This window comes from Cervus canadensis, chromosome 10 (genome assembly GCF_019320065.1).
Source record: "Cervus canadensis isolate Bull #8, Minnesota chromosome 10, ASM1932006v1, whole genome shotgun sequence".
NCBI lineage: Eukaryota > Metazoa > Chordata > Mammalia > Artiodactyla > Cervidae > Cervus > Cervus canadensis.
The window spans coordinates 2,355,774-2,370,290 of NC_057395.1; the positions used below are offsets into that span (position 1 = coordinate 2,355,774).

A 14,517-nucleotide genomic window follows, 5' to 3' on the forward strand; every position below is an offset into this window, starting at 1 on the left:
AATTCTAATTCATGGAAATCCATGTAATAGAATGATTTAAGAGAAATAAAAAAATATACAAAGTTCTTATAAATAGACATTACATGTGAATACATATCAAAACCCTTCCTTTAAATAGGGAACTTGCTTAATTTATAATTTACTTTGAAAACTTAATTTGTAACTTTTATTTAGTTATCTACTAATTCATTATGTCAGCTACGTGCTAGGAACTGTTAGTTGAGAAGGATATAAAAATTAATAGGACATAGCCTCTACTTTTTAAAATTTTTTTTTTGTGTAAACAAATAATTCAGTGCCATTTGAGAAGTGTTATAGAAATATGCATAATGGTTAAAGGAACAGAAATAAGCTATTAGCTCTAGCTAAGTGTTACGGGGTTGAGAAAGTTTCAAATTCAGAAGACACAGAAATGAACTATTAAAATAAATAAAGGCATATGATCTCCTCTCCTAGATTTTCCCAATATTCAGTAATTTAAATATTAACACTTGTCAAGAACTTGTTCAGATCACGTTAACATTACTTTGTCTCAGTTTTCTACACATTAAATGATAATTAGTTCTGATAGGCAAATCATTACTAATTTTAAAATTATATCCAAGATGCTTAATAGTTAACATTTTGCTGAATAAGTAGACAGTCTTTTATTCAAATCACTCCTAAAAACATAATTTATGGCTATTTCACACCTGGGAGAACTATATATATATATATATATAATTTTATGTAGATATATACATGTATATATTTCTTTAGTTAACACAGAAAAGATCATAAAATATAATGAAGAAACTGAGATTTTTAAAAATATGGCTATGTTTTTATCTGAAATAATAAAAACAATGATCAACATAAAAGATTCACACCCTATAAGTAGATCTATATTTATAAAAATCTATAATAAGTAGGAGTCTTCTGGTTAGTTCAGTTCAGTTGCTCAGTTGTGTCCGACTCTTTGCAACCCCATGGACAGCAAGACACCAGGCCTCCCTGTCCATCACCAACTCCCGGAGTTTACTCAAACTCATGTCCATCATGTAGATGATGCCATCCAACCATCTCATCCTCTGTTGTCACCTTTTCCTCCTGCCTTCAATCTTTCCCAGTATCACGGTCTTTTCCAATGAATCGGTTCTTCGCATCCAAGTATTGGAGTTTCAGCTTCAGCATCAGTCCTGCCAATGAATATTTAGGATTGATTTCCTTTAGGATGGACTGGTTGGATCTCCTTGCAGTCCAAGGGACTTTCAAGAGTCTTCTCGAACACCACAGTTCAAAAGCATCAATTCATCAGTGCTCAGCTTTCTTTACAGTCCAACTCTCACATCCATACATGACTACTGGAAAAACCATAGCTTTGACTAGATGGACCTTTGTTGGCAAAGTAATGTCTCTGCTTTTTAATATGCTGTCTAGCTTGGTCATAACTTTTCTTCCAAGAGGCAAGCATCTTTTTATTTCATGGCTGCAGTCACCATCTGCAGTGATTTTGGAGCCCCAAAAAATAAAGTCTGTCACTGTCTCCATTGTTTCACCATCTATTTGCCATGAAGTGATGGGACCAAATGCCATGATCTTAGTTTTCTGAATGTTGAGTTTTAAGCCAACTTTTTTACTCTCGTCTTTCACTTTCATCAAGAGGCTCTTTAGTTCTTCTTCACTTTCTGCCATAAGGGTGGTGTCATCTGCATACCTGAGGTTATTGATATTTCTCCCACCAATCTTGATTTCAGCTTGTGCTTCATCCAGCCCAGCATTTTGCAAGATGTACTCTGCATATAAGTTAAACAAGCAGGGTGATAATATACAGCCTTGTACATTGCACTCCTTTCCCAATTTGGAACCAGTCTGCTGTTCCAAGTCCAGTTCTACCTGTTGCTTCTTGACCTGCATACAGATTTCTCAGGAGGCAGGTCAGGTGGTCTGGTATTCTCATCTCTTGAGGAATTTTTCAGTTTGTTGTGACCCACCTAGTCAAAGGCTTTGGCATAGTCAATAAAGCAAAAGTAGATGTTTTTTGGGGACTCTCTTGCTTTTGGATCTCTCAATGACCCAGCAGATGTTGGCAATCTGATCTCTGGTTCCTCTGCCTTTTCTAAACCTAGCTTGAACATCTGGAAGTTCATAGTTCACGTACTGTTGAAGTCTTGCTTGGAGAATTTTCAGCATTACTTCTGGTTAATATCCATATTATTCCATAAATGCAATGGATTAGTATTGAAATAAAAAGATGACACATATTCTTAAAACTAAATTAAGAACAGCCACTTTGGTAACAGTTCAGCAGTTTCTTTAAAAATTAAACATACATTTACTAAACAATCCAGCACTTCTACTCCTCATATCTACCCAAGAGAAATGAAAACATGTTCACACAAAAACTTGTACATGAATGTTCATAGCAGTATTTATTCACAAGAGCCAGAAAATGGAAATGATCCAAATGTCCATCAACTAGTAACTGGATAAACAAAACATGGTCTATCCTTATAAGGGAGTTATAAAGTAATGAAGAGGAAATAATATTTTAATATCTACTTAAGAGATCTTAAAAGTAATAAAGAGGAAAGAACCACTGATATAGGTTACAACATGGGTGAACCTCAAAAATATGCTAAGTGAAGAAGCCAGATACTAAAGACTACATATCATATGATTCCATTTATAGAGAATGTCTAGAAAGGGAAACCTTAAGAGACAGAAAGATTAGTAGTTGCTTGAGGACAGAAGCAGAAAAAAGGAATTCACTGCAAATGGGCACAAAGGGTCTTTTAGAGTGATGGAATTGCTCTAAAATCAAACTGTGGCACAGCTGCACAAATCTGCACATTATTTAAAAATCATTGAATTATACACTTAAAATGAGTGGAATTTTAGGGTATGTAAATTATGCCTTAACAAACCTGTTAAAGAAAAGTGAGTTAAGAAAAAAGCCAAAAGGCATGAATAAATACCTGAGGAATGACTAGTTCCTGTAATTGGCTTTGAGTGATCTCACTGAGCTGCCGAAATGTCATTGTAAAGTCAGCTTCTGTCTTTTCCATGAGCTAATGAAAATAATTACATTTAGCAGCCTCAGCCATTCCAAGAATATACAGTGTATTCAGTCAAATGTTAATCAGGAAATAAGATAAAATGATAATAAACTCACATGTAAGAGAAATGCAATTAAATCATCATCACCCTCGCTTTTTCCAAGTAATCCCAATTTGACTTTGAACAGTTCTCTAAATCTAAAAGGAAAAATGCCAATTCAATTTGTTATTAAAATTCTTGCTATTTTAAGAATTGCCCTCAAACCAAGCAGGATGCTTTAATGTGTTCAAACAAACAAACCTTGTATAATAAGGAATGGGATACTCCTTAAGAATCTGAGTGGCACTGTAGGGAGAAAAAAAGAGAGCATAGGTAAACCTTAATTTAATATTCACATTCTTGAATTACATTTTATGTGAACAAAGTGAACCTTCTCATATATTAAATAATGTTTGATTATGTGCTACTGATTCTATTTAGTGATTTAATTATATATCATATCTTAGAGAAAATTGTCCATATAAATTTACTGTCTCAAAGATTTGAAAACAGTACAGGTCAAATCATGTCACTCCTGAAATATCACTATATACAATTAGCTTAGAGGATGTCTCTCCATAATACCAAAAGAATTTGGCGTATTTGACCCAAAACAATGCATGAGATACCTCACCCAGTACAATGATATTTTATTTGCCTGAATGGGATGGAGGGGAACATAATGTGCAAATAGATGCTTAGTGACGGAAAATACCTGAAAAACTTGTTCTCTTTTAACAATAGAGAAGGTGGCAGAGAAGGGAAGATAACTGTGGGGGGTCGGAAATGCAGTAGTTTCCAAATCAAAGCGGGTAGGGTAGGGTGGGGGGATGAGTGAGTTGCTCAAATCATTAAAAGGTAAGGAAAGTAGGGGGAGAGTTAAATCAAAGATAATGCACAATGTAAAACAGAAGGAATAAAATATGTCAGTTACTATAATCAATGTGAATAGCCTATATATGTCTGTTAAATAAGAAGCCCGCTACTTAGAAATTCAGAAAAACAGTAACAACCTATGGATCAAATAAGAAATAAACTATGATTTCACAACACCTAAAAAACAATAAATAGGAGAACACTTAATCCTTATAACTATGGAAAAAGGCCAACACTGTACCCTCTCCCCCTCAAAAATATATATATAAACATATATGTAGTTTGGAAGTCTTCATTATTAAATACTAAAGATTGTTTTTAAAATGTTTCTTCGTTTTCAAAAAGTGATCACTATACAGATATATTTTCACACTGATTTAATTAGTGGATTTTAGGTTTACTCACAGCTGCTTTTGCCTAGGATTCAATAATGGGTTTAGCACTTGTAACAACTTGTTTAAATTAAACATCCCAATATTGGCCTGATTTCCTATTTTATATCTTCTTTCATCATCAGATGCGTTTGGTACAAAATCTGTTTAGAACAAAAATACAACCGTTTTACAATGATGACAATTATAATAGTTCTTTCTTCATTTTTAAGTTCACATTTAAACTTAATGAATTTATATTTATTAGATAAAAACATTTCTGACATTTAAACATTTAACTCAAGAGTAATGTAAATACTTAATACCCATGCTCATGAAAATCTTTTAAAATATGAATATTTGCCTAATAGAGGCACATATTTCTAACCTACAAGAATTTCCAGGTTATCACGTGTACTTCACTCACCAACTCAACAGCATGTTCCCTCACCTTGATCCTATAACAGATCAGTAAGGGGTGAGGTTAAATTACTTGACCAAGGGCACAGATTAAGGATCCATCAGATGTCAGAGCTCAGACTCATGTCTGTCTGACAACAAAGGCCCTTCTTCCCTTCATGGCATCTTCTCTTAATAAGTAATTCTTTGGCTTTCTGGTTTTTTTGCCACTCCTAGGGGCTTTCAGGATCTTAGTTCCCAGACCAGGGATTGAACCTGTGCCCTTGGCAGTGAAAGCTCGGAGTCCTAATCTCTGGACCACCCATGGATGGGAATTCCCATCTTTGAGTACTCAATATTGTATCCCTGTGGCAGCTGGAAGATTGAGTAGCACATAATACTCCTGTTTAATCAATGAACCCAATTCTTTCTACTACCTCAGCATTGTGTTAGCCATAATGGTTTATCTAAAATAAACCAGTGATAATTTTTTTTAGTGAAATAAAGAATATACATGTAAATCATACATACCTGGATTATAGGCCTCCATAAAACCAAATGGACCATAGTCCATTGTAATGGATAACAAACTGAAGTTATCAGTATTACAAACACCTAATTACAACAAAATGCCAAAAGCATGATAATAAAGTAATAAAGCATTTTTAACTATATAAAACTATGCAGAATAGGAAAGATCATGAAGATGCATTTGTTTTAGAAATGAAAAAAATTAGTTTACCAACTGAAAGTTTTAACTGGTGAAGTCAAGTAGCTTAATATATATTAAAACTGTATTTTAAAATTAAATTTAGCCTTTTGTTGTATACTTCCCCTCCCCAAAGATTTCAAATACTACAGAGACAAAAGCCCCAAGAAATAAAAGTTCTTTTCATTTGTCCTGAATTTCTAGCATTATTTCAAAATATATGTAGTTTGGAATGGAACTGAGACTACTAAAGAAGTAACATTAATTTTCAAAGGTTGTGAGAGTGGGGGAAAGGTAAAATATCCATATTGGTACATATCCATATACCCCATAACTAACAGTCCTTAGCTGCAGACCACCAGCAGTGTGGGGAGGGAGTGTGGCCTCCTAGGGGAGGGGGTTGTGGCAGAGTGTGGAGAAGGAGGGAGGCTGGGCGTGCATACACCAGCCTAATGTCGGAGAATTGGATGTGGTGGCGGCAGTGCCCAGGGTAGACAGTTTCACCCTTTTTCAGAGCAGGATGACTCTGCTTGTCAAAGTGTTCAGTATATATATATATATATATATATATATATATATATATATATATATATATATATATATATATAGACTCTCTAATCCAGTCATTCCACTTTTAGGAGTTTATCCTCAGAAACTCACCTTCAAATACAGCTGTATGGTGGTCACTGCAGCACAGTTCATAAAAGCAAAAACTCCCTGCTCACCACCCCAACCCATCCCAAGTGAGACACAGTGAGTATGTAATTAAGGCAGAGTTCAAGAGGTTTTGCAGTGTGAGAACCCTCTTTGGTATTTAGTCATAGATCTTAGTATATATATGATTTGCTTTTCAGTATTCTCAGTTCAGGCAGATATTCCTTCCAGTGTAACCCTACACACACAAGCCAGCCCTATTTTTATAGATGTATGAATACCATCCGAAAAAAGTTTAGGAGAATTGAGATGAAATCGTTACTAATGATCCTGGAAGATCAAGAATATCCTGGAAGACAGAACTCACAGGCACTTCTGTATATTTTAAATTCTTTACCATAAGCAGATAGTGCTTTTATGATTAAAGTTTTTTTAAAAAGGCTTTTAAAAGACCTAATATATACTCACAAGGTTAAAAAGTTTTACAGGTAACAACATCCTCATCAAATCAAGGATGCTTATTCTATTTTGTGTATCTGTTCCATTCAAAATCATTTTAAACATGAGAGAATTGTTTCTCTTCCTAAAAACAAATTCATATATTATAAATGTTATTCCTGCTCACTGGTGGGAATATTTTAAAATACACACAAAAAAGAAGTCTTCTGGCTTCAACAGATTGATTCTACTTTCTTATCAGAAGACTGAAACATCAGTAGATAACTTACCATGAGCAAAACCAACAGACATCCACAAGGCAATGAGCTGTGCCGTCTCAAACATCACAATAGAAAAAAAAAATCCTAAAATAAAATTAAGAAGATTTTCAGATTTCTCAGTAGTGTAATATGATTTTAGGATCTTTCTGTTTCCAACATGAAAAGATCCTCTCAAAAGTGGGCCAAAAGATGATTAAAGGGATGGAAATTAGTACATGTAAGAAAACAACAGAAGAATATAGAATTATTGACCCAGAAATAACATATAAAAGACTCAGGCACAGTATTATGATCAGATTTTCTCCATGTACAGTAAGAAAAGGAAAAAACATTAGAATTCAGCATAAAGGAGTTAAATGTAAACAAAATGAGTTATTAAACTTTGAAATGAGTCACCAAGAAAAATAATGGAATTTCTTTCTTTGGGGCTGTTACAAGAAAGAAAAAGGTTATGCATATCAAAAAATTTCCATAAGAATAGAAAATCACATTTGCTTATGATGTATGTATTTTTTTTTTACAACCACTACTGTAGAAATATCTATATATCAAATGTGTGAGAAAAGAATATGTGTGACCAAGTTACAAAACACAACATACGTAGTCAGGATGTAGTCACATCTGTTCTCTTTTTCTAGACACCTTTCAAACAGAACAACTTCCTCATCCATGTCTTGTTTGCGAGGTGGTTCATCATCTTTTCCTTTCAGAACATGTTCAAAGTGCTCTACTTTTCCCTTTTTAACTTTAGTTTTTTAAGCACTAGGTTGTAACCATTGATGGTGGCCAGCCAATAGAGAAAGGAGAGTATTGCCCTTTGTTTTAAAAAAAAACTTACCATCTACTAAGGGGAAGTACTCCTGTATGACGAAGTCTAATAACATCCTAGAGATAAAGGGGAGATAGCCATCAGTGTTCCTCAGAATACAATATCGAATATCAATCATCTCAGTCCACTCCTGACATTCATGAATTCATTATAATGCATGCTTATCATTTTAAAAAATAAAATAAGATTTTACGCCCAGCCACAGAGAAATATTTCTTCAATACCAATCACAACTGGCAATATGTTTCTAAGATCATATTAGATGCCATCTTATTATAATGCAACTCAGATTGGTTCAACAAACATCTACAGAGAACCTCCAAGTGCTAGGAAAAAGAATGACAAAACCCAAAACCAGACATTAAAGAGTATAGAGTCTATTGGGGAGAAAAACATCTAAAGAAATAATGACCTCAATGTCTAATACATGCAATCATAGAAATATATAAAAAGGACAAAGATAACAGAGCAAGGAACGATTATCTATGTGTAGAAGGTCATGTAAGGTTTCACAAATAAGGTTTCAAAGAAATTGGTCAATGTTTGAAGTTAAAATATTGAAGTTGTGTATCATGTTCCATTCCCTACTTTAAGTGACTACCCTGGTTAGTCGACTACTAGTGTTTCTTGCATTGGATGAGAGAGAACCCTGAAAAAAAGCTGGGGATTGCAGATATGATTTGGGAATTATTTAAACCCATTCAGAACAATAGGAATGGATTAGAGTTTATTTAGAGTGGATTAGAGACCTGTTTCAGGCACTTGGGAAACAAAAAGGAATATATACATGGTTGTGGTAGCCAACATAGGCATTTTCAGGATAAACAGGTCACCAATATATATCAAATGTCAGAGAGAGAAGTGAAATATAATTGAAGGATGACCACCAGATGGAACAATTTCAGTGATCCGGTAAATTTGAGTGGAATGACCACCCCCCAGAACAATGAGAAGTTAGAAGCAGCGCCCTTTGAGAGGAGACTCCTCTCTCCATAAGCTCGGATGACCTTAGTTCAGTGTTGCTGTTGTTCAGTCGCCAAGTCGAGTCTGACTCTTTGAGACCCCATGGACTGAGGTATGCCCTGTCCTTCACTGTCTCTTGGGATTTGCTCAAATTCACGTCTACCAAGTCAGTGCTGCTATCTAACCATCTCCTCCTCTACTGTCCCCCTCTTTTGCCTTCAATCTTTCCCAGCATCAGGTTCTTTTCCAATGAGTCAGTTCTTTGCATCAGATGGCCAGAGTATTGGAGCTTCAGCTTCAGCATCAGTCCTTCTAATGAATATTCAGGACTGATTTCCTTTAGGATTGACTGGTTTGATCTTCTTGCTGTCCAAGGGGCTGTCAAGAGTCTTCTCCAGCACCACCGAGTCCAGTAAACACTTGCTAAAGAGACTTGGGAGAAAAGTCATGACAACGGTGATGACTTCTCTGCTTTTCTCTCTCTCCATACTCTTCGTGGACCAGGAATTTGGATTTACTAAGCTGGTAACTTCCCTGATAGCTCAGTTGGTAAAGAATCCGCCTGCAATGCAGGAGACCTGGGTTCGATCCTTGGATTGGGAAGATTCCCTGAAGAAGGGAAAGGCTACCCACTCCAGTATTCTGGTCTGGAGAATTCCATGGACTGTATAGTCCACAGGGTTGCAAAGAGTTGGACACAACTGAGTGACTTTCTCTTCACTTTCACTTTCAAGCTGATAACTACAGTGAGGATCCATGATCCAAATGATTCTAGTTTGTCCAAGAGAATTTTCTTATATTATTTCTAAGTGGCTTTTTAACAAATGGAAACAGAATTCCTCTTAAAGGAGGAAACATTTTTGTTTGAAGAAACATCTTGCTAAGTCAGCTTTGAGGAAGACAGAATTTTGTGAGGGTTGATTCCGTAGGCCCCAAGACATCGGAGTTTGGTGGAAGCTACACTGCGTGACACAAGGGGAAGAGCTTTTGATCTTTTAAGGGAGTTGTTCCTCTGTCTCACCTGAAGAAATCTTCAGTAAGATTTGTTCATAAATGCTTTGTGCAGTTTCAGTCTGTCGTTTGTTTGCTTTTGCCCTGTTGAAGGGACTGGGTCAACCCAGTATGAAACAGGCATCACACATGTCAAAACCGGAGTCCTGGAAAGAAGACACATGAGCCAGAGCACACATCCTGGGAACTCCAAATGTTGGAGGAGAGCTCTGGAACCTCGTGAGGCTGAAGAATTCGGGAGTTCGAGTTGCTTCCACCCGGTGTCTGGGTGGCACAGAAGCCCTCAGTTCCAACTGGGTTTCATACTAGAAAAAAACACTCCTTGAGAAGAGGGTCTACTGTCGGGAGCCATTATGGGGGGTCCCACCCATGACGAGGTCATGAAGAAAATACCGGGCAGGCAAGGCCGTCCGGGACCCCATCCATGACGAGGTCATGAGGAAAATACCTGACAGGCAAGGCCATCTAGGATAAGGGACCCTCCAGGTTGGCCTCGGCCTCTACCCTACCCTATATCCTCCCCCCTTTTCTGCTGTTGTTCTTGTTTGCCCTGCTGCGGATTCTTGTGTTGCCTGCTGAGACCTCTCCTGCTCCTCTTTCACTGAATGAGGACCAACTTAAAACCCTAATTAATAAATCTCCTGGACCCTATGGTACCCTATGAAGGGGCCAGGGGTGAAGGAAATGCTTCAATTCAAACCCTTTTGCTGGCATTCTGGCTTGTTTGATAAATGTGTGCTCTCATTGCACAAAATGCTCATAATTGTTCTAAACATCCTAAGCACAGGACGCTAACAAAAGAAACTATTAAGCCCCTTTGTGGGGTGAGAAAAGCTCCACAAATATTATAGCCACAAATGTGCCTAATAGAAAATAGTTTAGATAGAGATTAGCTGGTGACTTCTTGCAGGTAATTAACTTTTAGACTAAGAGCCTGTTTTGTGCCATATCTGCTGTTTTTGCAATCCTTTGCATTTCTGTTCTGTAAAAATGTAATCCTATCTAGTTCCCATGGAGATGACACCTAATAGAAAGAAAATAGATTAACCACAAAAAAGACAGGGTCGGCTACTGAAGTTGCTTAAAGTTGCACCAGGTGCAAGCCATAAATTGTCAACAGGCCTGAAAGCCAAAAGATATTATACATAGAGATTAACCATTAAAAAGGCCCTATATAGGCACAGAGCCCTTTGGGGGACGAGGAAGCCCTATTAGAAAATACAAAAAATATTGTTTTAAAAGTGGTTATTAGATCAACGTTTGATTGATGTTAATGTGCTGAGGTTGTGCAGTGGAAACTATTGTTAATATAGTTAAAGATATAGTAAAATACGAGTTTAGCCCTAGTGTAAAAACAACAAGATAACTGTTAATTTTAACCAGGAGTGCTAAACAGGGGCTGCCTCACCAGAGCCGCAGAGTCTTTGTGTGTTAAACTTTTTAGATAAACTTAGCTGAGAATTTCTGCAAAAAGACTGACTTTTATGTTAACAGGATTGTATTGCTATTATGTTGCGACTTGCTATACCATGAAACTGCCAATTTTCTGTTTTCTGCTAACCTCAAGGCCAGAAGATAATGTACAAAAAATCTATGGGAAAAGACTCTCATAAACAAAAAATATACAGAGAACACCTGGCTTCATGAAGGACAAGCTGATATAATGTTAAACTAAGTCTGTGTGCTTATCTGCCCCTTAGAAATGTACCAACTTAGGGTATAAAGGCTACGGTGAAAAATAAAGCAACTGCCAGACTCTGCAGCATATCCTGGTCTGGTCTCTCTCTCTCTCTCTCTTTCTCTCTCTTTCCCTAGCAGACTTGGCCCCATCAAGGCCGGTCCTACGTGTCTCTCTCTCGCCGACGCCGGTGATCCTGAGGGCTCCCCTGGATCCTGCTGGGGCTGGACCCCGGCAGTCTACTGAGTCTAAACACATCTTTTTCAACCTCCTAGAAACCCACACGATGGTAGACACACAGCATATCTAATAGATGTTAAAAATATCTATTAATTGAAATTTCAGGTCTTACTTACAAGAAAACCAAAAATATTTTAACTTCATAGCACATAAACAAGTGTTTCTTCCCACTGTCTTCTACCATGAAAAAAAAACACTGGTTTTCTAACCTTAGTAAATCCAGTTCACCATAATGAGTCAAAATTTCTAACGATCCAATTCTAAACCAGGATTTTGCAACACACAGCACTACTGCATCTGGAAAAGAAACATTTATTTTAGCATAAACTATTTTAAACTGTGCAAAAACAGCATAACATGCTCTTCTTAAAAATGAAATTATTTTAATAAAAAAGAATAGAGTGATTGAATTTATCAGAAAAATAATTAATTTACATCCTACAAAGGGCCAAGGCTTTTATCTCTTTCTTTACCTAGTAAAGCATGTAAGGCTGTCGGCCATTCTCAATAGCTCTGCTTTATAAGTAGTTAAATATTATTGACTTTCAGGTCTTCTCCCTCACCAGAGATTTAGAGACAGGTTTCCCTCGCTCTTTCTCTTTTTACTACTCTACTACTCTACTTTCTGATGTTTTACTTCTGGCCTACTAACAGCTGAGGGGAAAGGTAACCAAACTTACTGGACGTAAACAGGAAGTAAGAGCAATTAGGATCTGAGGAAAGGTCTTGGGGCGGGGAGGGGGGTGTTGAGGGGTGGTCTCCTGGGAAGGAAGTGTATGAATGTTGGTGCACTGGTTTCATGACATTTTGGGATGTTTTGCATTGGTTGTCCATGAATTTCCCATGTTCACTTCCCAGATGTTTTGCTATTTCAAAGGATGGCTTAGTGATATAAGCATATGAGAAAGGATATTCTATTATCATATCATAATGCTGAACTTACATCATGAAGATCCACAGGTCACATTTTTGATCTTTTGGTTTTTAGTATTTTAAAGTCTTTACTGAATTTGTTACAATATTGCTTTTCATATTTTGGCTTTTTGGCTACAAGCCATGTGGGAGCCTAGCTCCCTGACTAGGGGTTGAACCTGCACCCCTTGCACTGGAAAGTGAAGTTTTAACCACTAAATCATCAGGGAAGTCCCCACAGGCCATGTTTTACGAAGACTGCTGAGATGCCCAATATCTGTTATTCCCGAAGAAGTTAGTCTGATTTTATGTAAGCATTCTAAGAACTGTCATTACCTTGTTCTTTTGCAAGGTTTCCACTGTAGAATTGATCTCTCCATACCACAACATCACTCACAACCAGACCGAAAGGTAAGAGAACCATCCAAGTTGTACTTTTAACTGCTAGCAGGCTATCAAGAAGTTATAAGCTATACCTAATTATGTATGGATGTGAGAGATGGACCATAAAGCTGAGCACTGAAGAATTGATGCCTTTGAACTGTGATGTTGGAGAAGACTCTTGAGAGTCCCTTAGACTGCAAGGAGATCCAACCAGTCCATCCTAAAGGAAATCAATCCTAAATATTCATTGGCAGGACTGATGCTGAAGCTGAAGCTCCAATACTTTTGCCACCTGATGCGAAGAACTGATTCATTGGAAAAGACCCTGATGCTGGGAAATGTTGAAGGCAGGAGGAGATGGTTGGATAGCATCACCAACTCAATGGACATGAGTTTGAGCAAGCTCTGGGACTTGGTGGTGGACAGGGAAGCCTAGCGTGCTGCAGTCCATGGGGTTGCAAAGAGTTGGACACGACTGAGCATCTGAACTGAACTGAAAACTGTAAGAAATAATGAGAAGTCACGCTCTTGTGGGTGTATCTGCTCACTTCACTGATGTGTTTCTGAAGGTAATGGGACGCAGTCCTAAAAGCTAGCTTACAGGAAAGTTATTACCTTGCAGCTCTGCTGGTGGGAATTCCAAGATAATGCAGAGCCTCACTACACAGAAATTCTCTTACAGAGGAACGAAGGATGGCTCTGCCGTTGCCATTTCTATGGGTAAAATGATAAAAAAGATTTTCAGTTATAATTCAGATAACATTAATTTCTACTTAGATGACTAAAATTAAAAAAAAAAAAGAACCCAAAATGTACCGGGAGTATGGGGTCTTTCCTGAGCCTTTTAACTGGAGCTCCCATTTTTCACCTTGCCTTAGGAAAAAAAAAAAAACAACTAAATATTAGAAGATTTGTGTTAATATTTAGCAGAAAAGGTATTCTACAAGAAAACATGTAGTCCCTGTTCATGTAAATTGCAGTAAGATGGGCTCTTCCATCCCCAAACTGATCTGACCATATCCCAAACTAAAAGGGAAAAGAGAAAATTATTCATGTTTATTAAACTTTAGTGTTTACTGTAATCTTATATTCAAAATTTGTCAAATGATACTGGAACAGTGTATTTTTAAGATTATAATAATCAACAACCTGAACAAAGGTGAAAATAAAATTCAATCCATAAGTTAAACTCATTGAAAAAATATAAATTTAAGACATATAATTAATTTCTTCATCATTTTATAGCTGAGCTCAAGCTTGTTTGGGGTAGAATACTGACAACTGACCTATTTAATTCCAGAATGTGAACTAGGAACAACTGTCAGTAGAAAATTTACCTGTACTATACATATACAATATAAAACCAGGAACATACTGTACCTGGAAAAAACTGCTTTTGAATGGACATGATTAACTGTTTCCAGATTTTTGCATTCAGATTTGTTTGTGGTTGTTCAACTCCCGGCTATGCCACTTACTAGTTGTGGAAATTTGTTTGTTACTTCATCTCGGTGAGACTGACTTTTCACTTACATAAAATGGGAAAACCCTTGCCAGATTGTTGTAAGAATGAATGTTAATATATGAAAAATGCCTTGCAACATGTCCAACACACCCAAGTGCTCAAAAGATGGTAATTATTATTATTGCTAATGGCTACTTGCTAAGTTAAAGATCACCCTATTTTCTTAAAT

At 36.8% G+C, this 14,517-nt stretch overlaps 1 protein-coding gene across 3 annotated transcripts in view; it reads right to left on the reverse strand.

The window, feature by feature from the left end:
- LOC122448168 (protein adenylyltransferase SelO-like) overlaps window positions 1–14,517 on the reverse strand; it is a 33,626-nt gene that overhangs the window by 13,831 nt on the left and 5,278 nt on the right. For all 3 annotated transcript variants that reach the window (XR_006271529.1, XR_006271530.1, XM_043479250.1), the window contains exons 3-11: window positions 13,640–13,696; window positions 13,439–13,537; window positions 11,737–11,824; window positions 7,645–7,691; window positions 6,816–6,890; window positions 4,360–4,489; window positions 3,340–3,384; window positions 3,155–3,236; window positions 2,958–3,050 (exon numbers count right to left, since the gene is read on the reverse strand). Coding sequence is in view for 1 of the 3 variants with exons in the window: in XM_043479250.1 (XP_043335185.1) it covers window positions 2,958–3,050; window positions 3,155–3,236; window positions 3,340–3,384; window positions 4,360–4,489; window positions 6,816–6,890; window positions 7,645–7,690 (471 nt within the window). In the remaining 2 variants the exon portion in view is untranslated. The remainder of the gene's footprint in view (window positions 1–2,957; window positions 3,051–3,154; window positions 3,237–3,339; window positions 3,385–4,359; window positions 4,490–6,815; window positions 6,891–7,644; window positions 7,692–11,736; window positions 11,825–13,438; window positions 13,538–13,639; window positions 13,697–14,517) is intronic.